Below are 27,456 nucleotides of genomic sequence, written 5' to 3' on the forward strand. Positions count from 1 at the left end.
AGGTGCCTAGCCCAGCCAGCTTGTCTCCCACCTTGGAACAACTCTTGGTTTCTGCAGCTAACACCAGACAGTATGGCTGCTTTTCATGTAGGGACTGGCTGTGCAGGCCTTCTGATTTCTAAACACTAAAACCACTCTTGGCCCAGAGAGACTTTCCCACTCGGAGGGGCACACAGACCCCAAGACCACCTATCTTGCCCCTCACATTCACTCACACATTTGGTGGAATGCAGTCAGAACTGCCCACACAATAAGATGGTTAATGCTTTTCTTTGCTTTTTTTCTTTTCTTCTCCCCCTTTTTTTTTTTTTTTCGCCACCTGCTATAGTTGAACTTATGAGAACACACACATGATGCAGCTCCATTGTAAACCGCTTGGACTAGACCAGAATATTTAAGGGAGTGCTGTGTACTTGTCCTCAGGCTTCAGTCCAGACCCATGTGACATGTAGGCATAGTCTGGAAGGTTCCAGAGAGCACACCACCACTACCACCACCCCAACGCCAGCCTGACAGTATTCTACTATCCCTCCCTTCTACGCTCCAGAAAAAAGTCCTCTTCTCCGTCTCTCTTCTCCCTTCGTCAGTCTTCATCCTTTTCTTCTCCAACTCAGAGTTTTGCTACAGAGCTGTCAAATAAGTTTCTCCTAAGGGTAATTATCATGAAATTCTAGCACATTCTGTTTGTTTTCTACAGAGTCAGAGCAGATTCTAACACTGCTTACAGCTGCTACCCCCTTCATTTCCTTGGAGGTAGATGGTTCCCCCTTTGCTATAGACAAGGATGTGACTTTCCTAGGGTTCCACAGCTCAGTGGGCTCCAGCTCTCAAGCCACCATCTCTAACTGATCCCTCCTGTGATCTTTCAGCTTTATCACAGAAAAATAATAAATTCATAACACTAGGGTAATAATGGTAATTTGGTGTGACTAGGTGTGACTATAGTGACCATAGCTTTGAACTAAGGCCAGGATTATTTCCCAATAATAAGGAATAAATCCCATGTCTCTCTTGTTTGGCTTTGGTTGTCCATGTCTGCAGAATTCTGGACATTTCTAACTGTGCTGACTCGATTACTCATCATGAAAATGATAATGTGAAAGACAACTTAAGGTCCTCTAGACCCTGCTTAGCTAATTTTTACTTCTGATTCTATTTCTGACTGTATGTTAGCGACAGCTAATAGAAGAAAAAATAGGCATAATCATTTAGAATCCCCAAATTAGACTATTCTATACTATTACAATAAGGAGGAGCCCCCATTATAGGACATTCTTGATAAGAGATTCAGTTATATATAAAGACTATCAGGCAAGAATATTAAAAATGGATTCCGCCCTCCTATGCTGTGCTGATAGATTTAAGGGTGAGGCTCCAAGCACGGTGACTGTGTAATTAACATAGTGACTGAAAAGTCAGTGTTTTGTCGAGCAGTCCGGGTTTCTTGGCCAGATCTTAGAACAGTGCTACAAAGCAGGCTTTCTCTGTAACACTAGTAAGGACCCAAAACCATCACTATCTTGTCAGACACCCAAAACTTTCACTGTCTTGTCAGACATTCTCTTTTCTGGGTGGATTCTTTGTGTCCTTCACTGAACTATAAATTATTTGGGCAAGGTGCCAAAATGAGGCATGTGGACAAAACAGAGAAGTATTTTATCTGGGCGCCTGGTTGGCTCAATGGGTTGAGTATCCAGCTCTTGGTTTGGGCTCAGGTCATAATCTCAGAGTTGTGGGATCGAGCCCTGTGTCGGGCGGGCTCTGCATTTGGCAGGGTGTCTGCTTGGAATTCTCTCTCTTCCTTCCCTCTGTCCCTTCACACCTCTCTCTCTCTCTTTCTTTCTCTTTCTCTCAAAAAAAAAAAAAAATGTGTTTGACCTCGCCCTCCCAAGAAGCCTACTAGTCAAGCTGAGCAAGAAGGTCATTCTAAAAAGGCACTTTCATTGAGAGATGTCCAGGTGCCGAGACCTGTGAGAGAAGTAACTGGCCTGAGTGAGCAGACCCCCAAGGGCTGAAAGTGGGTATATGGATCCGTTTCATTGCTCTTGACAGAAGCTAACTTGAGCTTCCATAAGCCTACAACAGAGCTGCTGAAAGGCATGTCATGGAATCAGTGGCACAAGACGGGGGGCGGGGGGCAGAGCGGGCCACCCTGGGGCCCTGAGCAGTGTACCACCTGTCTGGGGGCTGCCACTGGTAACACCTCCACGGTGGCTTGTCCCCTCATTTGCCAGTTATTCCGCATTTAAAGACTGCTCAAGTTGTCTGCTTTTTACACCTCTATACGGCCCTGCCCCTGTCCTGTAATAGTGGGCCTGTTTCCCAGACAAGGGCAGATTGTTGTGAGCTAGGAAGCCATCCCAGAGGTAGCCACTGCCTGAGGGTGTCACCCGTGAGTGAGTTGATGTGTGTTTTATCAGTCTGTATAAAACCATGTCAGGAAAATTGCAACAGAGGAGACTGTCCTTAAGCTACTCTATCACTTACTGGTGTGTGAAGCTTCTGGAAAACCAGTAGACCTTTGCTTGGTCTCTGCAGAATTCACAGAATTAACATATAAACATATAAACCATAAGGGTTTTTTGTTTTGTTTTATTTTGTTTTTAAGATTTTATTTATTTATTTGACAGAGAGAGATCACAAGTAAGCAGAGAGGCAGGCAGAGAGAGAGGAAGGGAAGCAGGCCCCCTGCTGAGCAGAGAGCCCTACGCGGGACTCGATCCCAGAACCCCGAGATCATGACCTGAGCCGAAGGCAGTGGCTCAACCCACTAAGCCACCCAGGCACCCTAAACAATAAGGTTTTGACGCTGAGGGCAGCCTAAAGATCTTTGCCACGAGGTGATTTGTCATTTTGCTGAGGTAATTCGAACACAGTGAGACATTTAACTTGTGAAGGAGAGACTATGCAGCACAACTCCATAGCTCCCTCCTCAGAATGTCTCCCAGACTCGTCACTGAACATTCCGGCCCGCCTGGAATGATGCAGTCACTCTGTTCAGCTCCACCAGCTTCCCAAGCCTCCAGTTCAGTAGCCCTGGGAGTGGGAGGAGGAATGAGATGGCATCTTCATTCTCATGAATTTCATGGATAAGGTCAGAAACGGATTATAGTATGTGATGAGAACTGTGGTGTAGGGGGTTCACGGTATAAGGACTCTGAGAAAAGGAGCATGTAGTCTGCCTGGGGGCCTGGAGAAGGCTTTTGTCAGGAGATGACATTTGACGTGGGTCTTGAAAAATGAGTTACGAGCTTAAACCCCCATCAAGGGAGATGAGGCTTCCAGCCAGAGAGAACAGTGATGTTGTATTTGAGGAATGGCAGGCCATTCCACGTGCCTGGGAAGGCGCTGGGATGTGGGCCATAGAATTTGAGGTTGGACTCCTGTGCCAAAGGACACTGGCAAGCAGGACCCACTGGAATTATACTTTGTCTCATGTGGACAGTAGAAAACCACTAGTTTTTTAAGCAGGATTAATGTGTCATTGGTAAGACATAAGATACTTCTCCAATTATGAGTATAATTTGTTATATTATTCAAAAGGTACCTGAGGATAAGGGCCTTGTGAATCTCACCAAAATCTTCTTCATCACTTAAGACATACTATTATAAAAGTTTAATTAATGATTACTATTACTGTCATCCTACCGTCCTAGCTCAAAGTGTACAGTCATCTCTGGTGACTCTTTTATACCCAAGTTTTGCTGCTTAATGCTGCTTGATAATCAGTCACCTCTGGCCATTCCTGCTGCCACTGTGTTGAGGGTGTTTCATCTCCTTGTATGGGATCCTCCCACCATGCTTCCCAGGGCAGCCTCCAAGCTGTTCTGCACCCGGCTGCCGGAGTGTCTTTGTAGACCACACATCAGGCGCATCACCCACCTTCAAATCTCGTAAGATAGAAGCCAGGCTCCTTAGCATGACCTGCTGTTCTCTTCATGTCCTGACTCCTGACTCCCCGAGCCTAACCACCTCTCTCTCTTTCCTGGCCCTCATGTTCAGCCATACAGAATTTGCTCCTACTATAAGCCCATCTGTGTTCTCCAGAGAAACAGAACCAATAGGATATATAGATACATATAGAGAAAGATTTATGATGAGGAATTGGCTCGCATGATTTTGGGGCTAGGAAGTTCTAGCCTCTATCAGAGAGAGACCCAGGAGAGCTGGGGGTGTATTTCCACCAGCTGTGGAGCCTGACGGTCTGAGGATCAGGAGAGTTGATGCTTTCAATCCCGATCTAAGTTTGGGAGAAGACCCATGTTCCAGCCAACAGAGAGCAAATTCACCCTTCTGCAGCTTTTTTGTTATAGTTAGGCCCTCAACAGATTGGGCAATGCCCACTTACAGTGCGGAGTCAGAGGCTGTCTGCTCTATTCAGTCCACTGACTCAAATGCTAATCTCATCCAGAAACACCCTCAGAGACCCCCCAGCGTGACGTTTAACCAGTTATCTGGTATCCGATGGCCCAGTCAAGTGGATGCCTAATAACCGTAGCCTTAATCCGTATCAGGAACAGTACCCCTACACCCCTAAACCCACCTGCCTCCCCTCTCTCCAGTCTAGGTGCCCCTCCTCTGCATCCCACAGCTTTCTAGAATGCGACTCATCACATATCCCTTGTATTATCATTTACTTGTGTATCTCCTTGACTGGACTGTGAGCTCCTTTCTCCTAGGGCTTGGTACATCTGTTCGTTGATGTTGCTTCCTTTCAGTTCCTAGTGTACACACTGGGCTTTGTGTGAGCATGGCAAACGGGGAGAAAAGTGGCTGTGCATACCACAGGGATTTAGCCCAGTGGATGTTGTGTGTAGTAGGGGTTCAGATGTGTTCGTAAGCAATTTGCAGTATAGAATCGCTCACCTGTTTTGTTGAAATTAAAGCATGTGTGCACACACTTAGTCCGATGCACTGCTTGCAAATGCCTATCCCTGTGTGTTTAATAGATGTTCTTAAAATTTCTGTATCTGTTCATTTCAAAAAGGTTACTAATGGGAATGGGTTTGTTATAAAATGAGGCCTTGTGTTTCCCTCTTCAGTACTAGTAAGACATGCCTTTTAAATGTTTTTGGTTACAAGTTTGCCAAAAAGACTTAATACCCAGTTCTGTAATCATTTCTCTAACTGGACATCATCCAGAATCTGGTTTCTTGAGATCAGCCTACCTTTGTACTTCTTAGAGAGCTCCATGTCCAAAACACCCACGTTTCTGAGTGATCAGCAACTGGAGTTGCCACTTTTGTCCTTCCCCAGTAGGCCATCCTGATCCTTGTGTTCCAGAACACTGACTTGAGATTAGCATGTACAAACAGTTGAGCTTTGTGGCCAGAATGAAGAGTCTCAGACATTGCTGAGGCAGGCACCTGGAAGGCCCCACAGCTCCTGCACTTTACCCCGGCCATAATAAGGACCTGTCACTCAGGAACCAATAGTTGCATGGCAGGACATTCTCTGTGGTCTGAAAATAGTGGATAAGAGCCACCATTTTTCATTCATGATTCTAGGCTCGGTCTGGAAGCGAAGTCTCTGGTAACCAAACATTGATTTATTCACATTTTTTTTCTGCATTTAAGTGAATGAATCAATAGACCTACCATCTCAGGGTGACTCTAACGTGCAGTCAATAGCTTTCCCTTTGGGAACACTTTCAGGAGCTTTGGGGATTAATACCAAGGGTACATTTCACTGTGTACGTGCTACGTAGCACTTAGCTATTGTTACACAGGTGCTTAAAGACTATTCTTTTGAGATCTGGTATCAATTTATCAAGTATATAATTTTTCTCGGGTTTGTCCCTTTAAGTGTATTTAACTTTTAGATTAGACTCTAATTCATTTAGGTTCAGAAAAATTTGAATATAGGGAAGATCCAACAATTTCAAAGATTGGTAGCTGTGTTCTAAACCCTCAGGTTTCTGTGAGTATATTAGGGAGAGGCAGGGTTTCTATTTCAACTTCATGCATTTTGGTGTTTATGGAGCACATACTTTGTGAGGCACTGAGTCCTGGACTCAAGCCTGCCTAGTACTTGTGGGCTACAGCTATTGCTGCCTCTGGAGATGAATGTACGTAACCATCTGAGAATCCTCGGTCAAGGTCCAAAATGGTTTACTCCACACAAGGGTAGCCTGAGTTTTCCTGTACTTGCTTTAGGGCTGAGGGACACCTCAGCTCCTTCCAAACCCTAGATGTGTTTGCCCCTAAGATGGCAGCTTCTCTTTTCTGTCATTAGAATAAAAAATGCTTGGGGCGCCTGGGTGGCTCAGTTGGTTGAGCCTCTGCCTTCGGCTCAGGTCATGATCCTAGGGTCCTGGGATCGAGCTCAGCAGGAAGTCTGCTTCTCCTGCTGACCTCTCTACTCTCATGCTCTCTCTCTCTTTCATTGTCTGTCTCTCTACCTCTCAAATAAATAAATAAAATATTTTTTTAAAAAAAAAGAATAAAAAATGCTTCATTCAAATCCATAAGAACTTTGTCTTCAAGTCTCTTTTCTCTGTTCTGTTCACAATAAAACTCTTATTGTCTTTTGTTGCCAAAATTTATATATATATATATTTATATATATATAAATATATATATATATGCGCCACAAGTATTTGCTCACATCATGACTGGCTCTGGCTGGAAGAACTAATGAAATTCACAGAAGCCACCGCCTTGCTGCTCCCTCCCCTCCCCACATGGTGTCTGACCACTGGCCATCTCTTGAGGGTACTCAGTGTTTCCCATGGGGCTACAGCTGGTCGGTACTGTTTCACGTGGAATTTTCGTTTAAGTTTTCATGTTCTCCCACTCAGTTCCATTCTGGTATTCTATTCCTTCCTCTTTCCTATCCACATCCAGTTGCCACATCCTGTCCTCTGCGCTAGCAAGAGTTTTGTCGCCTGCTGCTGTGGGTCATTGTCTTCTTCCCTGGACTGATTCCATCGCTCCCCATCTTGGCTACGGCTACACTTCTGAAGCTCTTTTTGCCCATCTGCCAGGGTCTGCATTCCCCTTTGAACCTGCAGTGTCTCCTCTTGGCGCACGAGACTATGTCCAGAATCCTTTGTGGGACAGCAGGGCCCACCCTGACCTGGGACAGCATGGCCCCCCAACCTCTGTTCCCACCCCTCTCCCCACATCCCCTACACAGCCAGGGCCCTAGTCACCTGGGAGTGCTTGTTAGCAGGTGGGTGAGGTTGGCTGGGGCACCAGTAGCACAGATGCCACTTATTAGTTGTGTGATCTTGTGCTACTGTTCCTCGCCTCCATTAGGAAAGTGAAATCATGTGGAAAGACAATGTAGAAGAACATGTTGGAGAAATACCAGGAACCAAGTAAAGGAACTCTGGGAGCACTCTGTGCTAGAGGAGCCAAATGACAACAGAGTTGGGGTCCTGCTTATAAGCTGTTGCGCCCTAGGCCTGTTACTTCCACAGGCTTCCTTTTTCCCAGTGTGATGTGGGGATAGTGCAGTAACTACTAACTTTGTAGCTCTGTTGGAGAATTGAGAGCTCTTGCCTACGAGTCGTTGGAACAGTGCCTCGCACTTGGCAGGTACGGAGCAGTTAGCAACAGCAGCACCAGCTCGGAGATCCAGCAGTTCAACAGGAGATGGAAGGCAGAGGTCAAAATTTTGACCTCATACCCGCAGTGATGGGATGCTGTTCCTTTTTCTCCTGAGTGTACTCCACCCCATAGACATAGCCCTTTGCTTATCAGAAGCCCACCCTTCTTGGGTCTCGTGGGCCTACTCTCTGCTCCATGAAGCTTTTCAGCCCCCACCTGGAAACACAGTTGATCACATGCCATCTTAAAGGCAGGACAAGACAGCCACCTCCCTGTATTGACACCTCCTTGTCCATTAGTCCATCTTTGATTAAGTGTGCTCCTTCTAGAAGGCTCACTGTCATTACTGTTTTATCCAGGAAAACTTGATGCCTTGTATATAGGGTTTTACTGCTTGAGGATGCTAATCGGATGCAACTGAAAAATAAATGATATCTCTGAGATTTGAACATGTTTCTTGTTCTCTGTGCTGGAGCTAAGCCGCTAAACTTAATCCGTCATGATGATAACAGCTCTTTTCCTCCCAGAGCTGATGAAGGGAAAAGCCAGTAATTTCTCAAGTGTGATAGATGTCCACCCTCTCACCTGGTGTTTTATAAATATATTGTCTTAACTGTCTTTTTAAGTATCTGTGCCTGGGAGGGTAGCTTCCTCTGTTTTATGAAATGCCAAGTGATACCACTGTGATATATAAATAATGATAATTAGACGACAGCTTCAAATTATCTGACATCCAGATTGAAGGGAAAAGCAGTACTTTTTTTTTCCCCCTATAATACCCTAGAATTTAGATCAGAAATGGCATTCAGGAAAGCTTATTACTTCCTGTCAGACATGGATGGCTCAAAGCTTCTTATATGTGAAGTAAGACACCACAGAACAGGCGCATGCCAAAGCACATTGGGACATCAGATCTGGGCCAGGCCGTAAGGACTCTCCATCCTTTGTTTGAAAATAACAGAAATAGACTAGGAGCCAAAGAAGAGGGAAATTGTTTTTATCTGAAAGTCCACATAAAGTATTGAATGTCATTGAATGACTTCATTTCCCATCCTCTGGCCTGTTTTCACAAATGTCAAGAACCATGGTTTCCAGACATTGGTTCCTCCTGATTTGGTCTGCTTTAATATCACCTCTTAAATTTTCAAGGAATTCTTCCTTTGTTGTGGCTCCTGGTGGGTAAATGTGAGATTGTTTGTTCACTTACTTGAAGGAACAGAAGATTAACAATCAGAAAGGGAGGGTTTGATTTCCAGCCTTACCACTTAATAGCTGTATGGCCTTGGGCAACTATCTAACCTTCATTTTATTTCCTCCCTTATAAAATAGGAGTAATTTTATCACAACATCCTGGATGTACATAATATACTAATTTACATCCATGTGCAAGTCATCATTCTAAATAACTTACTGTCAGCATACCATTTAATAAATAAGGAAACCCAGGCCCAGACAGGTTAAGTAATTCACCTCTAGTCACACAGCAGATCAGCAATATGCACAAGGAACAGGGTAAGATTAGCCTCCGATCCAGAACTTGTTGAAGGTAAGCTGTGAGTAGGAGCACCAGTGTTCACTGTTGTGGAGATGACCCAGCAGCCCTCCCCAGGGTGGGAGGAAGTGAGGGTTGGGGACAGGCTGCAGTGTCCCCCTTCAAGTGTCCTTGGTCTCTCTGCCCCCTTCCTTCTCTGGCCTCACATATCCCTGATCTTTTATTTTCCTTTAGTCTCTTTCAAATCCATTTCCTTCCCTTCCTACTGACCCCACTTTCCTCCGAGTTCCCCTCGTTGATATCTGCACTTTTGCTATGACACTGGTGTTTGTATCCCCATTACCATTCACTCATCCATCTCCCATTGGTGTGGCGACAGCTCTCAGTCTTCTGGCTCTAACAGTTCCCTGTCGGATCTGTTCTCATCTGTGCCAGTCTGCCTTTGTAGTAGAACTTCTCGGTTCAGAAACATGCACCTCCTCACTGTATGTCAAAGTGAGGGCCACCCACTTGAATCACTGGGGTCTTGCGATGCTGTGGGTTGTGACAGATAACCAACTGAAACAGTGTAAGAAAAAAGGCAAACACAGAGTGTGAGTGTCTTGCTTCAGGCAGAGCTGAATCCAGGGGTTTGGACTATATTTTCAGAGTTCATTTTGAAGTATGTGAGAGCCCCCAGCAGCTCAGGGCTCCCATCTTACCGAATGAACTCCTCAGCAGAAAGATGGTCTGATGTGGCCAGCCTGCCCATCAGGAGTCACTGTGGCCTCGGCTGGGGCCCAGCGAGATAGGTGTGAGCCACAGGCACCCGTACTGCTTCCTGTTCACACCCCCTCCATCTGGTTCTCTCAAGTGCTCTCAGCCCTCCTCCTGCATGTAGGTCATTCACTCCCCGTCTGCCGGATGTGCTTGCTCTATGCTTTAACAACTCTGCCTTGGCTTATGCTGGTTTCCCTTGATGTTCTTTCCTGTCATCTCTGTTTATCAGAATCATCCCAATTTCCCAAGGCCCAGCTATAATGTTTTCTACAAAGCCTTTCCTTTTCCCAAAACTGGTGAAAGGCATTTCTTGCTTTTCTGTGTAGCATGCAGATGGTTATCACTTAACTGCCTTTTGCTGTTTCTCATCCCCATCTTCATCAGTGCAAGCACTTTCTTCATCGCCCATACCTTTCTAAGGTCTTCATGTGCACAGAGCATTTGGACATTGATTTGTGTAATGGAAAAGCCCATAGAGGAAGCAGGCAAGATACCTTACCCTCTTTTTGCAACTCAGATTGCTTGAACACCAGCTGTGCACCAAGGATAGGTGTTGACGTGAAAGATATTTTAAGGTGGTGGCATCCAGGTGCTTTATTCTGATTTTACAAATGAGGAAATTGAGGCCTAGTAAATAAGTGGCCAGGTGTCCCATAACCATTGTTTTTAGCTCCTGGAACATGCAAGCTCTTATTCTTTCCACTCTCAATACTCTTCCCACTCTCACGTCTCCTAACCCTACCCCTCTTTCAGGGTCTAATTAAAATGTCAATTTTTAAGGGAGGCTTCAATTGACCGTCTTCCACCCCCACCCCTTATCCTCCTCGTTTAAAACAGGTTTGCCTGGGCACCTGGGTGGCTCAGTGAGTTAAAGCCTCTGCCTTCGGCTCAGGTCATGATCCCAGGGTCCTGGGACGGAGCCGAGTGTCGGGCTATCTGCTCAGCAGGGAGCCTGCTTCCCTTCTTCTCTCTCTACCTGCCTCTTTGCCTACTTGTGATCTCTGTCTGTCAAATAAATAAAATCTTTAAAAAAATAAAAATTAGAAAATTAGAAAAAATAAAACAGGTCTGCTATTCTGTCTTCTGGTACTTATGTTTTTCTTCATAGTGGTAATCACAAGTATGTAATTATTTCACTTTTATAAATGCATTGTCTCCCCACTAGACTTTGTACCCAGTGAGGACAGGGACAATGACATCTTTGTTACCTCTTAGGCAGCCAGTGTCTGACACCAGAGACACTCAAGAAGTAATGTGTTGAATGAATAAGTGCAAATATCAGCCATTCTTGCAGCTCAGCAAATGCCAGAGCAGTGTTAGAACCAGACTGCCTGAAGCCCAGGTCAGCATAACCCCAGCTCTTACCATGTCCTACACTGTGCCCACAAGCAACCACCCCTACTCAGGGTAGTTAGAACTCTAGTTCTTTGTATGGGTTCCAAGGACATTAACACTGTTTGATGTGTTGGTATTTAGGTCATGGAGGGTGGGTATGTGTTTGGATGGGTGGACAGAACGGATGAGAGACAGTGACTTGCAAACAAGGTGCTGGGATGACCCACTGAGGGAGATCAGAAGAGGGGGATCAGTGTGTGGAGGCCTGGGGAAAATGAGGCTCATGTAGTAAGCACCTGCGCTGCTGTAAAGGTCCTAGAAGGCAGTTAGTGGTTCTTTACTTGAGTTGAGATACAGAACTTTAACTTGTACCCTGGTTAAGATCTAAAAATAATACCCTATTCTGAGTTCTTGGAATAAACCTTCCATTTTGGTGAGTCTGGAAGAGTTTTTGTTTTTATATTCCTATCACATTATATTGGAACACTTTCATTATACATGAAGGCAACTTTTATTCTTACACCAGAGTGAGCAGCCTGTTACTATAGCAATATTGAAATTATTTATATACAGTGTCTTCTACACACTCCTTGCAAACTGTACATAGTGGTTAGGAGAAATGGGCTATGATATCCAAAATTGTTTTCTCTCTTACTTCCTTTGTTAAACTTCTGTAAACTTTGTTATAACTTGATTTTTTTAAATTTGAACCTTTTATTTTTAGGAAAGATTAATTTAGAGGAGTTACAAATATATCCCACCTATCAAACATTGAAAATAGCTCTGAAATAATTTCAGTTTTGCTGTGAGCACCGTACAGATACAACTGCTTCTTGAGATCTTTTTCAGATAAAGGGGTGGAATCATAGATGCCCTCTGTGTGTTTGCAGGGCCTGGACAGCTTCAAAGTAAAAGAGAAATTCTTCTCAGGGAGCAAGGAGCCAGTGGCCGCCTTTCCTGTGCCATTTGACCTGCCTCCAGAACTGTATGGAAGTAAAGGTAGGACACACGTGAAGGGAGGTCATGGGTGTTATGTCTGGAACAGAAACCGCACCCAGAAGAAGCCGTCAGTCCCCCAGTGGGAGGTTGGCTCACAGAATACTTCGGAAATGCAGGTTTGCAGAGGCCCCTTCGCTGCCCTGTCTCGGGCCACTAGAGCTCTCATTCTCAAACTGGTTGGTCCAGGAGCTCCTTTGAACTCTTACCATTATTAAGGACCACAAGGAGCTTTTACTCATGTGGGTTTTTGTATCTGTTGAGATTTACTATATTAGACCTCAAAACCAAGAATTTTTTATATTAGTTTTTAAAGTAATAAACCTATTTATACACACACACACACACATATACAAACACACACATATTTATATGTTATGTATGTATGTACATACATATGCGTTGTGTGTGTGTGTGTACACATATTTAGTGTTTTTTTAATTGTCAAAAGTGAGGAAGGTGGCATTATTTACAATTTTTGCAGGCAGACCTCTTTACTCTCTGGGTTAATGAAAGACCACTGAATTCTCACAGCTGCTCTGTTGCAGTATCACATCACAAAGCCTCTATACATTCACGAGAAGTGAAGATGACAAATAATGGCTTAATATTTTGATGAAAACAATTTGACTTCACAAACCCCTCCCATCCTCTTAAAGGGGAGATCCCCAGGCTGCCCTCAACTATGACTTTCTTAGAGGCAGTGAACAAGTATTTTTCATAATAGAAAGTCATTAGAACATTGGTTCAGGTTCCTGGTGTTCTTGAAAGAAAACTGGCTGGCATGAGTGGGACCGGCTCCATCTCAGGTCTGTCCCAGCCCCACAGCTGCACTTGTCTTAGCCCTAGAATGTCTGTCTTTAAAGCAAGTTTGTACTTACCAGACTCACACAGCAGCAGTTGTCAAATCAAGACCTGCTTATTAATTTAAAATGGCCAAAGGTATATTATAATCAGCATATTTTCCAGGGGAAGGCAGATGCCTTCACAGATAGCTGGATTATAGTCAATGGTGTTTGAGTAAATTCTGAATTTGAACAGGGAAAATGTGGTTTTTGTTTGGAAAGTTTTAATGACATCATTGCATTAATATTCCCGAATCTCTGGTTCCCTAATAGAGCCAGCCAGCTGTGGCCCTGAGTCCCTTTCTTCCCTGGGCGGTGCTAGATGGACTCCAGCTACTCCCCCACCCTTACTTGCCCTTCCTGGTTTTGGTGGTAAACCAGACCTTCCCCTTCCAGTGGACCGGTTTCTTTGATGGTATTGACTTGATTGGATGTATCCATATAGTCTCATGCTGCCTGGTGTGCCACTGCCTATGGCAAGGGACTTTCTAGAGCTATAAGCAGTTGTATTGATAACAAGTTTAAGAAGTGTTCTTTTTTCTTTCTTTCCAAGCTATGTATATTTGAGTCCTCTAAATTTGTATATTTATGCATCTTCATTTTTCACTGGCAAGATTATATCGGTTTTATCAGAATTTCAGAGAAATGGTGCCCCCCACAACCCTCCCCGCACATACAAATGAAAAAGAGGGCTTTAGAATTAGGCTGTATTTGTGTGCCAACCTTTCAACTTATTAAGTGACCTTGGGCACTTATTTTCTTTCTTTAGGCCTTCGTTTCTCTATTTGTAAAATCGGAAAATAAGATTGCCTACTTCGTAGAGTTTGTTGAAACGAGTAACCAGGATGCTATCTGTAAAGCACCTAACACAGTCTTCTAGTGCAGAGTTAGCAGTCAGTAAATGTTAGCTGTTGTTTCTGTTATTTAGAATATCCAGTTCAGTTCCTGGCATGTAATAACCGGTGTTCATTTTCTCCCCTTCCCCTTGCTGAGCTGATAATGAAAAGAGCCTAAGGCCCATGTAGGACAGTTCCTGAACCCACCTAGTGTCACAGGACCTCACGGCGAAAACCTCTCCTTCCCCCTTCCAGCTTTGTGCTGTAGTTTTGTTTTTTCTCCTCTGTCTGTTCATGTTCTTTTTTTTTTCCCCATCCTCAAACCTGAGTTCTGAGTAAGCTTAGTGGAGGTGGGGACAGATGCACCATGGACTGACTGAGTTTGACTTCCTGTGGTCTGGCCTTGGGCTATACACTTTCCACCCCCAGCCCAGAACCTTGGCCGGAATTCCACCTCCTCCACTTAACCGTAATCTCCAAAGGTCTTCGCAAGCAAGAATGAAAGAGACAGAGGAGCCTTAAAAATAAATATCCTGAGGTTCCTTCAGTTCTGATAGAAAAAGCATTCCTGAGAATTTAAAAGTTTACAGCGGGGTAGTATCTTAGATTGTGCAATGATGAATCTTTTATTTAGCCAGCAAGCAGAATGTTTTCCATTGTTCAGCGGCATTGTCTGGGTGTATACACTTCTTTGAAACATACATACAAAGGAGACTGGAGCATTATATTTTATATTAATACAGTTTTACCTTCCACACTGCTTTAGTAGCATGCAGAATGGTGCCAGTCACTTGGATATCACCAGTTCACATGTAACTAGCATTCCGGGGACGCCTACGGACTAGAAGAAAGGTATCTTACTAAGACTTGGGAAAGTGAATAGTTAAGAACATTTCAAAAGCACTTTGTTTGAAAATGATTTTCAGAGACGCCTGGGTGGCTCAGTTGGTTAAGCAGCTGCCTTTGGCTCAGGTCATGATCCCAGCGTCCTGGGATCGAGTCCCACATCGGGCTACTTGCTCCGCAGGGAGTCTGCTTCTCCCTCTGACTCTGCCTTCCACTCTGTCTGCCTGTGCACGCTCTCGCTCGCTCCTCTCTGACAAATAAATAAATAAATCTTAAAAAAAAAAAAAAAGAAATAAGAAAATAATTTTCAAACCACTGTAACATGTACAAGATCCTGCTCATTGTTTTTTAAAATCTGAGGAACTGTACAGAAAGCTTAGCAAAGGAATATACTGCTCTGAGCCAATTATAGTTTATTACAAGACACCGGCAGACATCCTGAAACCAAGAAATTGATCAAATAATGAAGTAAAACACACACAGCTGCAGGTACACCTTGCTTTACGCAGGACTTGCTGGCTCTCTCCACAGGTGTATTTCTGCTGTGTGCAGACACTGTCTAGGTCCTTGGAATATGTCCTTGAACAAGACAGACACAAACCCCTGGCCTGAGGGAGTCTAAATTACTCTTCCCCTGAGAAGTTATTCCTAACCAAACTCATTTGACTAATAGGAGTTGTAGTTTTAAAGGAAATCCTTCAGATCCTTTTGTAGTTCATAAGTGTGATGATTGGATGTTTTCACCAATGTGTGATATGCGCCTCCCTCAAACCTTGTTATGACCTCGGCACATTACCCATCTGATGTGAGGGAAAAAAAATCTTTTATAAAGCAGAATCACCACATTTTAAATCTTATTTCCATATGTCCCACTTGTGTGACGCTGAGCCTGAAAAGAATGAAATAGACCAGTATGTGATCTCTCTGGAGCTGTTACATGCCAGAGACATCTGCTTCGTACTCCCTTTTTGGCTTATATTCTTTGTATTCTCTGATACACTATAAAGCAGGTAAAACAAGGTAAGGCTATGTAAAGCTTATCTTATTTGGACTTAAAGAGTAACTTATATATGTCAAATTTAAGAATAATTGAAGTACAGAGCTTCAGAGACCATAGTTATGTTAAGTGATCTGGGTTGTTCACGTGGTATATGTGAACAGTTAGTTGGCCCTTGCACAATGCCGGGGCTCGGGGCACTGACCACCAGTGCAACTGAAGATCTGCATGTAACTTTTCACTTCCCCAAAACTTAACTACTAACAGCCTACTGTTGACCGGAAGCCTCACTGATAACCTAAATAGTTAACACATATTTTGTATGTGATATGTATTATATACTTTATTCCTGTAATAAATAAAGTAAGCTAGAGAAAACATTATTAAGAAAGTTTTAAGGCAGAGAAAATACACTTAAGTATTGTATGTATTTTATTGGGGAAAAAACTCACATGGGAGTGGACCTTTGCAGTTAAACCCATGTTGTTTGGGTCAACTATAGTATTCTTTTCTTTGAATTTTTTGACATAATGTCAAATTTAGAAAAACGTTCTAGGAACAGTATAAAGAACTCCCATATTCTCTTCACCCAGGTTCCCCTTCACTTACATAATCTTCCTTTCTTATGTTAACTTTTTTCTGATCCATTTGGAAGTTGTAAACAAGATCTGTGCAATCTCTAAATACTTCAAAATATATTTCTTAAAAACGTTCTCTTACATAGCCACAGTATAGTTACCAAAATCAGGAATTAACATTGAATACTATCATCTACAGAACTTACTCCGATTTTATCTGTTGCCCCAATAATGAACTTTATAACAAAAGGGAAGTTTCAGGTTACATGTCATATTTGTTTAGCAGTCTCTTTAGTCTCCATTAATTTGGAAAAGTGCCACAAGAAATTTTGTGTGTTTTATGATGCTGACACTTTGCTGAGCACAGGCCAGTTAGTTTAATAGACAGTGAGGGACATTGTGTATTTGGTTTTCCCATTGTTTTCTCATAAATAGATCCAGATTAAGCACTTTTGCCAAGAACACCACAGAAGATATGTTGTTGTTGTTAGTGCATCGAATGAGGAGTCACATGATAAAATCTCCCTGATCACTGATGAAATCAGTATTGATCAGTTGGTTAAGATGGTATCTGCCACATTATGTGTATCTTTTGCAGATTTAGTATATTTTAGAATTTAAGTTTTAATGTCTAGAACTAAGCTAATTAGCTGTATATGTAATTGCTTAGTAGGTGAGGTCATTAAAACCTGGCTGGCATACGAGATACACGTGCTCTAGATTTAGCATATATGTAGTGTATATAATTCTTTAAAGTTCTTTAAACGATGGGCTCCCAGATAATTTAACCATTCCATCTGCTGCTGGGTTCATTTGAAATAATTCCTTGAATTTAGATAATATCAGAATAAACTTCAGTCTAGACCTGTCAGAATTATTGCTAAATAGCAGAGACCAGATTCATAAAGTATTTTTGTAAGGACAATAGCTGATTCAACTTTCTAATTTAAAGAAAATGCAAAAGAAGTCAGTCACTTAAATCATTGTTGATATGCTTAATTTTCAAGGACCAATTTTTGAATGATCTTTAGAAATCTGGATTTTTTGTGTGTGTGAGAACCAGAAGAGGTTTTTAGACATGATTTTGATCATCTCCTTTAATAAAATCTATTTTTGTTTCATAGTGCAAACAGAAGGCTGACACCAAACTTCCAGCTTAGCTTTTAAAATTACTTTGTCAACAGAAATCTTTAGGAAATCTAGAACTATCAAAGTAAAGTAATTTTATCAGATGATATTGAAATCAGTACTTGGTTTTTAGCAATTTGAATTATTCTTCCTCCCACTGGGTAGATTGTTCTCTTGTGCTTTTTTTAGTCACAGATTAATACGGGAGATCTTCACAGAAGAGAGTATTAATGGGCTTCAGATAACACTGGTATCCCAGTTACCAAAGATTGCATCTCTGCTAGGTTGGTAACCCAGTGTAAAAATTTTTTTTTAAAGATTTTATTTATTTATTTGACAGACAGAGATTACAAGTAAGCAGAGAGGCAGTCAGAGAGAGGAGGAAGCAGGTTCCCTGCAGAGCAGAGAGCCCGATGTGGGGCTCAATTCCAGGACCCTGGGATCATGACCTGAGCCAAAGGCAGAGGCTTTAACCCACTGAGCCACGCAGGCGCCCCCAGTGTAAAATATTTTGAAGCTTTCCTTTGTAGTGCAAGCTGGCAAGTCTTTTGTACATTTGTTGATTTCAGAGTAAGCTGAAGTAAAGTAGCATCAGATATCTTCTCCTTAGTTCATCTCTTTGGGATCACACACACATGCCATATACACACACTTTGTGTCTGATACAAAGAAAGAATTAAAGGCAATTGCTCAGGTGATAGGCAGCAACTTCTATAGGTAGGTAAGATATCAAGTTCCCTTGAAGACAGTGGGAAATGTGGGTATGGGTGTTTGGACATGGGGGTCCAAGTTCTAACTCTTTAACACAGGGCCATTTCTTAGAGGATTAGAGGCTAGGTAGAATGGGGTATTGTACTTGGGTTTGTCTGACTGGTAAAAGAAACCTGGGAGACCTACACAGCATATAGGGTAGTGACAGCACTCACCCACTGTGAGCTGAGGGTGGTGGTCATTACATTATAGCAGCTAGCACTCATTAAGTACTTATTACATGCTAGGAGCTGCTTTGAGCACATGACTTGAATTTATGGGATCCTAACTGCCCCCATGACACCAGTACTAATATAACCCCTAGTTTATAGACAAGGAACCTAAGCACTCAGGTCAATTTGGCCAGGTCCCCATGGGCAGCCTGTCCACCATGTCCATGCCCCCTTTACCGTCACACTGTGCCACCTCCCCACAGAGGGCTGGGTTCCAGAGTTAGAGATGTCAGGTGCATGCAGTCCTCAACTGACCAACCACAAGGACAGATGGTATAGACACAGAGTAAAACCCCTCGGCTGTCCCCTCATCCCCAGCCTTCCTGCCATGGCCTTAATGTTGGCCTCACTGTGTCTCCGCTAGACGGCACTGCCTGTCATCTCCCCATTGTTGGTCCCCTCCCACTGGCCATCATCTCCCCTGCTGCCATGCGCCTCATGTCGCATCCTCACGTCACATTGTATCACAACAGAAAGCAGCTCATCCCATTTAGTTTCTGATCTCGGACTCTGACTGCGTTAAAATCGCCGTTAGAACTTGGTGAGAATGTATAATGCCAGGCCCCAGCCCAGACCGACTGAAACAAGCTCTGTTGAGGTGAGCTCTGAGGAAACGCTCTGGCAATTCGCACGCAGCCATGTGCGGGAACCACCACGCTGACGTGGTGAAGTTCAGAATTCCGCCTCCATGGCCTGCCTGCTCGTCTGTCTTCCCTCTTGGACCGCAAACTAAGAGGACCTCAGCTTTGGCTAGCAGAGCACCTGGCATCTAACCAGCACTGACAGAGATCTCAGATACATGCAGGACTGTTTCCTGAGGCAAGGTTTTCTTTCATGGGATAATTTAGGAGGATTGCTTAGAACAGGCTTTCATCTAAGCCAGAAACTGTTAATGCTGACTTCCAGTAATGGTAGCAAGACAACAGAGTCACAGCCACCTCCTACCTTCCTGTTAGCCCTTCTGTGTCTCTGCCCCAGGGTAGTGGTGAGCCTTGCATCCAGCATGACACATGGTCAGCCGTGAGTACAGGCATTTGCTCACTTAGCCAGCGGTGTGTCTGGGGACTCGCCAGTGCTGCTTGGTCATCGTTGGCTGATTGTGAGGGAGAGGAAGAAATCGGTGGTGGTCTCTGCGTTGCTGGCTGGCCGGCGGGTGTTTGCATCACGAACCCTGCCTCGAAGAATCTAACAGCTCCTCACCTAGCAAGGATCGGGTGTCCTTTACTTTGGGGATGAAGTGGAGCAGATGTTACGCAGTGGGGCAGTTTGCAGGAAAAGATGGGAGAAGTCCGGCCACAGAAGACCGTGTTCCTGGGGCAGGAGAGCCAGTGCTCGGTTCAGGCCAGTGGGGAGCTGTGGGGAGTCTCCAGTGCTGCCGAACCTTCAGCCTTTTATGAAGCAAGCGTGTTGCACAGGCACAGGATTATGGCTCTCCCACGGGCTTGTTTAACAAGCTAGCTTCAGGCTTTCACACCATCTCAAGGCCAAAGACAGGAAAACAGGCTTCTGCTAACTTGTTGCCATCTTTGGCCTTGTTTCCCTGCGCGTGCTGCTGCGTGCTGCTGCGTGCTGCTGTCTGCATGCTTGCATGGCCGTTATTCCACACCAGGGATGGTGAGGAGAGCCTCCTGCTGTTTGCCAGGTCGTCCTCTGAGCTGCCATCTGCCTCTGTTCGGGAAGAGGAGGAAGCTTAGTAGTGGCTTCCGCCGATGGTACCTCTCACACCCCTGCTGCGCGGCCGTCTCACTCCGGGCACTCACTCCTTCAGAGCTGTTGGAGCTCCCCTCCTTATCAGGACAGTTACCTGGTGCTCCATTCCTAACCCTGGGAGTGCATTTACACCCTACCCATACTGTTTGTTGTTCTTTTGAATTGGTTTGATTCCAGCAGTAATGATGGTAAAAGTGATCAGAGTTTGTCAATTTCTGAAACCCCAGTTAAAAGGGGCTGGGGGGAAGTTCATGTTTATGAGCACCTACGATATGCCCATATGCCGGGAACTTCCACAGGTGTTCTCGCTTATGTTTCACAGCCCTCCTGAGAGGTTACTTACGTAGCTAATTCCCATGTCACAGCTGAGGAACCTGAGGCCAAGATCCCAGTGTTTTCCCGATTTTGCAGAGAAAGACAAGGGCAGGACCTGAACCTAGGTCTTCAGTGTTCTCTCCGTTGTGTCTTACTAAGGCGAGTTGCTTGCTTCACCATCGGTCTACAGTCATTGTACAGAGACCTTCATGCCTCATCAATTATTAGCCCTAAGAAACAGAACAAAACCATTTCATGGAGGTGAACCCGGACCTCCTGATTATATGTGACCGTGACCGGCTGAGAGCAGAATGCCATCTGTTACTGTTGGTTTCTCCAGAGTTGTAAAACATAGTAGCTGCCAGATGCTCTCAGACACTACATGTGTTTATCTCACTTGCCCGTCCTGACCGTGCCGCAGACAGGTACACAGAAGGAAACTGAGGCTGACAGGCAAAGTGACTGGTCAGTGTAAGTGGCAAGCCAGGATGTGCACCCTGATTTCTGCTGGCCGGCTTCCACTGTTCACTTGCCCATGTCTTAGCACAAACCCTTGCCAACAGCCACTGTCTGAAATGGGCTGTTGTCTGGGGTTGCTTCAGGGAAGGTTCTTAAGGGGGTGCCTGGGTGGCACAGTTGGTTAAGGGTCCGAATCTTTGTTTTGGTTGTGATCTTGGGGTTGGGAGATTGAGCCCCACTTTGGGCTCTGGGATCAGCACAGAGTCAGCTTGAGATTCATTCGCTTCCCTTCCCCACCCCCACATGTGCTCACACGCACTCACTCATAAATCCTTACAAAGAGGGGAGGGATTCTTAACGACGTGTAGACTCTGACACGTGGTGGTTTTATCCTAGTGGGTAAGTGAATTTTTTGTAATCCTGCCTGTTCAAATAAGTATTATACAACTATAATGTGTTTTGGTTTTTTCCCCAGATCGGCCATGGATTTGGAACATTCCTTATACCAAAGCACCAGATACACATGGGAATATGTGGGTTCCCTCCTGAGAATCTTAAAGCACTATGAAATTTAGGTGCAAGAATCAAGCCCCAAATAATGAATGTTCTTATTTGTGCTGGATGTTTATCCTTCGAGTTTTATCTACACCCTTAACAAAACTCTGCATAGCTCACTCTTGTGAGCACGGATGCTGGTTACACTTTTGATAGTCATTAACAGTGTCCTTAATTCACTTCTTTACGCTTCGGAATGAAAGCTGTCAAACTCGACAATGTTGAATATAGACACAAAGTCATCCTCAAAGGGATATATGGAATTTCACGGTGGTGTTCGCTCTTCCCAAGTGAAGACTGACTATGTGTGTTGTACTCCATCCGTCCTGCTCTTCAGCCAAGCAGGGGAAGGATGTGACCGTTTGCTTATCACCCGGCCCTCCGCTTTCTGAGTGTTGTCTCGGAACTGCTGGCCATGAGGCTGCCCATGTTCCTAGCCTGTCACTGAGGTCAGTGTGGCTACTCTTCTGACACACTTGAGTCCTACTACCTCCCATCGTCCTGCAGCTTCACGAGGCTTCGCATCCCAGCACCGTGCTAGCTGCCTCTCTGCTTACAGATGGGTCCTGCCATTTCCTTGCTGGTCCCCAGAGCGGATGGGTGTCTTTCATCCCCCCAAGTTTCCAGAATAAAAGCACAAGTATGTTACTTGCAAGAAACCCTGAAAGGTAACCTAAATTGGTGCCGTCAGTTTACAAGCAAGGCAATAGAAGCCCAGAAAGGCTCAGGATGTCCTCCACATCACAGCTGGTTTGGGTCCAAGCTGTGAATGTTTCCACTTTAAGTACATCTGTCCTTTGTATTTAGGAATCGCGTTCTCCTAGGATGATGTAGACCTTCTTTTCCACGTGAGGTTGATATCCAGTTTGTCTCCAGCCTCTTTATCTTACAACTTTCAAGAGTTGTTGAATATTAATTTTGAAAGATTTCTGAAGATACCTTTTCAGACTGTTTCCCAGGCCTACAGTTTTCACCTTAGGACCTGGCAGGGCGGAGCAGTGGTGCTGCCATAGAGAAGTCTGGGAAGCCAGCTGCGGTCCCTCTACTCTGCTGTCACTTCGCTTTACCTATTTTATATTTTGGGATTCTGTAAAAGATATTATCTGGGATTCTGTATGTGTGCTCACGCTGCTTAAAAAAAAAAAAAGTTGAAAAGCCACTGAATTACTCCTCTTACCTGTGTAGTGAACTGGATATACTAAGGCTTGAACCTTTCAGGACCCTGCCTTTTACTTCCCAGAATGTGCAGACCCTCACCACATGAGCCGGGAAGGCATGGGAAGGCCCCCGGGGCTGGCCCAGAGTGGTGCCCTGCAGTCTGTCTGTCCATAGGCCTTGCAGGGGCCTAGAGATTCTCACCACCATGGTGGTCCCATCCTGGGTGGGGGTGGGGCAGCACCACAGAGGCGTCTGAGTCAGCTGTGTCACCAGGACAGTGAGCAGGCTGCCTGGGCCCTGTGGGATGGGTTCAGCTACTCGAGAGGACAGTGGCAGCTTGATAGCAGTCACTGGTTAAGTCGGTCACACAGGTCCATTGCTCATCTGATCCAGGTCACTGCAGAGTGGGTCGGAGCTCGGAGTTTGCCTCCTCTGCCACTTAAGTCTGTGTGACCTAGACCAGGTTATTTAACTTCTCTGTGCCTTGGTCCCCTCAACTGTAAAATGGGAGTCCTCACAGAGGATGATGGAGAGTGGTGAGTGAATGTGTGAGGATACTCCGAGCCCGCACATCGTGAGAACCGTCTGGTGATTGCTCCTGCTGTCGCCACAGGTGAGCCATTAGGATTAGCCTCCTTTTCCTAATGAGACTGGGACTCAGAAATGTGTAGCGCTTGCGCAGGGTCCTACTTCTAGAAAGTGCTATCCCAGTATTTGAACTCAGGTCTGGCAGGGTCCAAGGCCTGTTTTCTGCCAGGTAGCCCAACTCCCAGGCAGCATGGTATGTGAGGAGAGGGACGGATTTTACCCCCTAGTGTGTTGTGGACAAACACTTGTACAGAATCAGGTGCTTGGATGTTACAGGACTGTCAGATTACAGTGGAAGTTTCTAAATGCTTATCTTCTGTACTTCTCACAGACCAGCCCTTGTCCATGGGCTGTATTTCAAGTAACATTCCTCTACTCTTGGTGGGGACCCAGAAGGGCCTCTCTGAAAACAGAGAAGTTCCAGAATGGGTGGCTAGGTACATCAAGATAACATTAGGGGAAGCCCATGGTCAAGGGTTATGCATTCAGTGGTTGTCCAGGCCCAACTGTTAACAGTAGCCTTCTATGCCCTTCACCCTGGTCAGGATGGGCTAAGGGAAGACAGGCCAGCATAGATAGGTGGGTCATAATGTGAGCTTTCTGGGTATAGGTGATCGCACACATGGAAAACAAGGCCCAGGAATAATCAACATGGGAACCCAAAAAGCAAGTAGTTCTGCCCCATCTGGTCCTTTTTAAAAATGGGACTAACCGAATTTACCCAAAGTGCTACAAAAAAGCATCATCAAATGTGTCTGTGAATGTCTGAAGGAATTCCATTATTTTCAGGTTGGGGTTCAACAATTATTTCTCCCTGATCCGAGGAACACTCATCTCACCCTTGTTCTGCAGGTAGCTGCCTGCCACCTTTTATCCTCCCCCTCCCCACCTCCCCCTGCTTCAGATCTGGAAACACCAGCCAGTGACTGCATACCTGCTGAGAGCAAACATTCACATAAAAATTCAGCTTCTGCCCCTGCATGAAGTTCTAAGAGGAGACTTGTTGGCTGATGAAGGAGGGTCTCAGCCTATGGACAAAAGGAACCGCTGTCTTTCTGTGGAGTTCTCTCGTCCTCTTTTGAAAGCTTCCCTAACGTCCTCTTACAGAGATGGACATGTAGCCAGAAGTCTAAACAAGATCTTCATGCTAGATGATGAATTTCAACAGAATATTCTGAATGATCATTTAAGAGTCCTAAAAAATTTTGAGGCAGAAAATTCTGTCCCTACACATAGCGACCTAAGTCACTTGCCATTTTGGCAGGAGGATTCCGTGTCCCCTCCACTAACCATATACTGTCTTATGAAGAGGGGAATGGGTCTGCCACTAGCTGCTTTTGTGGGGTGAAGGAGGGAAAGAGGGATTTTATTTATTTTTAAAGATTCATTTATTTTAGAGAGAAAGAGCGGGAGAGAAACAAGCAGACTCTACCCTGAGCTCGGAGACTGGCGCGGGACTTGATCTCAGGAGCCACAGATCAACCTGAGCTGAGACCAAGAGGCAAGCACTTAACCGGCTGCGCCCCCTAGGTACCTCTAAATTATTTATTATCACAATCCTGAGAACGGCTGCCTGGTTTTAACTATAGTTGATACAAATTGTCCTTAAAATTGGCTGATTCAGGAGGCTGTATTTTTCCACATAATGTAATAGCCCGTGTTTCCTGAGCTCTTCTGTGTCTCGACTCGTGTGCTTGAGTGATTCACATGTAATCCTCACATGAGCCTGCTGTTAAATAACATCCATAAGGTTCCACGGTAACAGTGGAGCCCAGCTTTGTTTTCCGGGGCTCTTGTGTAGAAGTTAAATAGTTCTCCTTAATAGAAGTTACTAGTATGTGACTTCCAACACATGATTTTTTTTTAAGATTTTATTTATTTATTTGACAGACATAGATCACAGGCAGGCAGAGAGAGAGGAGGAAGCAGGCTCACTGCCCAGCAGAGTCCAATGCGGGGCTCGATCCCAGGACCCTGAGATCATGACCTGAGCTGAAAGCAGAGGCTTTAACCCACTGAGCCACCCAGGCGCCCCTAGTAGCCCACTTTTTGTAAGCAATATCCAGGACCAAAAAGTACTACAAACAAAACTGCAATTTCTTATTGCATTTTTAGCAGCTAGTAAATTGTAGGACTTAAGTTGCTCTCATAGGTCTTCAGGGGTAATATACAGCCAGCAGAACCCCACATGGGGACAGATGACCATCTCTGAGCCCAGACTCCACTAGGCCCCGAGTAAGAACACTGACCAGCAAGTACGGAGCACTTGGAGTGTGCCAGGTACTGCTTGTGTTTTCTGTGTATTAACGAACCAAATCTTCACTATAATAACCCAATGCTATTACCATAGCCATTTTATAGATGGGGAAACTAAGTTTATTTGTCCAAAGTCCAACAGCTGGCAAGGCCAGAGCTGGGATTTGAGCCCAGGCAGTGCTGCTATGAGGAACCAGGCAGCAAGTGTGGCTCATGTTCCCAAGCTCCAGCCCAGGAGCAGGCCTCACGTACAGGATGTAGAACAGTAGCACAAAATCAGGTATACCTTCATCCACTGCAACAGCAAATCCTAGTTGGCGTGACTGAACCAGCTATGGGTCCATAAAATCAACCACTAAATGCTGCATTAGTATGCAGCCCTGAGTCACTGAACCTCACCGTGGAACTGGTTCCTTTCAAGTGAGAAAATCAACAACTGAAGACATTGCCACATTAAGTACGTTCTAAGAAATTATCTGACTGAAACCTGATGTTTCCATGGACTAGACCTAAAGCAGAGAGCAGAAGGGATTATGCCAAGTGTCAAAATGCCGGGGAGGAGGAGGGCAAAAGCTGCCCAGGAAATGAAAGGAGGGTGCCTCCTGAACGGGGAAGGGGGGCGCGGTTAGCGAGCAGACGTGGGGCCAAAGCAACACAGGTTAGGTCAAGTGCACTTTCCATACTTCACGGAGTTCTAAGCAAGTCCATCTCGAGTATGCGGTGTTCTCTCAGGCTTACCAGAAGGCCCACTGAAACTTTAACCAACACTCATCAGTTTAAGGCCCTGGTCCCTGGTCCCTTTGTAGCCAGGGCTCCACTGTGATTAAAAACTGGAAGGTTGGGACGCCTGGGTGGCTCAGTGGGTTAAGCCTCTGCCTTCGGCTCAGGTCATGATCCCAGAGTCCTGGGCTCGAGTCGTGCATCGGGCTCCTTGCTCACCAGGGAGCCTGCTTCTCTCTCCACCTCTGCCTGCCTCTCTGCCTTCTTGTGTGCTCTCTCTCTCCCTCTCTGACAAATAAATAAACAAAATCTTTAAAAAATAATAAAATAAAATAAAAACTGGAAGGCATCTGGACCAGTCTTTAATACACAGGGAAGCTCAGAAGGGAAAGATGAGGGAGAAATTGAATCCATAGGGAATTTACTACAGGCATAGTCAATCACCGGTAACTATACACATCACACTGGGGCAGGTGACACCCCATTTAGGGAGGGTAAAATAAGAGTCCAGGTCACAAGTAGTACGTGTTCCCTTCCGGCCCCAAAGACACAGATGATGCCACTCTGCGTGCTCTTGGTAGCTCTTTGCTCGTAGATCCTTTGGTAAGTGATGAGGGAGCAGAAGCCTGGCTGAAAAACAAAGCAAAAGCTGGCACCTTGCACCCCCTCTCCACCCGCTCCCCTCGGTAATATGTGTCACATTTCTCAGGCACCCCTGACTGCCCTAAAAGAGAAACAAATAGTTAACTTGCAGAGATCACAATCCTGCAAGGCAGGAGTCTCCCTTGGTTTACAAATGTCCTTGAGATTTACAACAAAGAAGTTACCTTATCAATAGCACAATTTCCAGAGGCAAATAACTCAGTTCCTCAAGCCCTCAATAAAGTTAAATTTCTTCTAAACCCAAATCTCACTAACAAGGACACTTGATAGCAGGAATGTAACATTCCACCAGGAGACTCTCAACTGTCTTTATGTTAGTGCCTCATTAGAGGGAAAGTGGCCTTGGCTTGATAGTAACCAGGCCTTCAATATCCTGACAGTCTTCTTTACCCCAATAGCCCTTCTGAACACCCTTTTGTCCTCCTGCCCAACTCCTGTGTATAAAACCAGCCACTCCACACATGCCCAGCACAACATCTCCGCCTGCCCACAGGTCCTGTCCCCATGCTCTAATAAACCACCTTTTTGCACCAAAGACGTCTTAAGAATTCTTCCTTAGCTGTCAGCTCCTAACCTCACCCCACCGAACCTCACTTAGGTTCAAGAACTTCATTATTTGGCAACCCAGATGGGACTGTGAGTCTTTACATTTGGACTCTGAGCTTCAGTGCAAAATTGGTGAGT

At 44.9% G+C, this 27,456-nt stretch overlaps 1 protein-coding gene across 6 annotated transcripts in view; it reads left to right on the forward strand.

The window, feature by feature from the left end:
* Positions 1–27,456, forward strand: part of TDP1 (tyrosyl-DNA phosphodiesterase 1) — a 92,968-nt gene that overhangs the window by 64,799 nt on the left and 713 nt on the right. For 4 of the 6 annotated variants that reach the window (XR_014312552.1, XR_014312553.1, XM_082733879.1 and 1 more), the window contains 2 exons: positions 12,030–12,138; positions 21,308–21,454. Coding sequence is in view for 4 of the 6 variants with exons in the window: in XM_082733879.1 (XP_082590005.1) it covers positions 12,030–12,138; positions 21,308–21,381 (183 nt within the window). In the remaining 2 variants the exon portion in view is untranslated. Of the gene's footprint in view, positions 1–12,029; positions 12,139–21,307; positions 21,455–27,370; positions 27,451–27,456 lie in introns of those variants that run through there. The other 2 variants (XM_082733878.1, XM_082733881.1) reach the window with 2 other exon arrangements.

The sequence above is a fragment of the Mustela nivalis genome (assembly GCF_964662115.1).
Source record: "Mustela nivalis genome assembly, chromosome: 6".
Lineage (NCBI taxonomy): Eukaryota > Metazoa > Chordata > Mammalia > Carnivora > Mustelidae > Mustela > Mustela nivalis.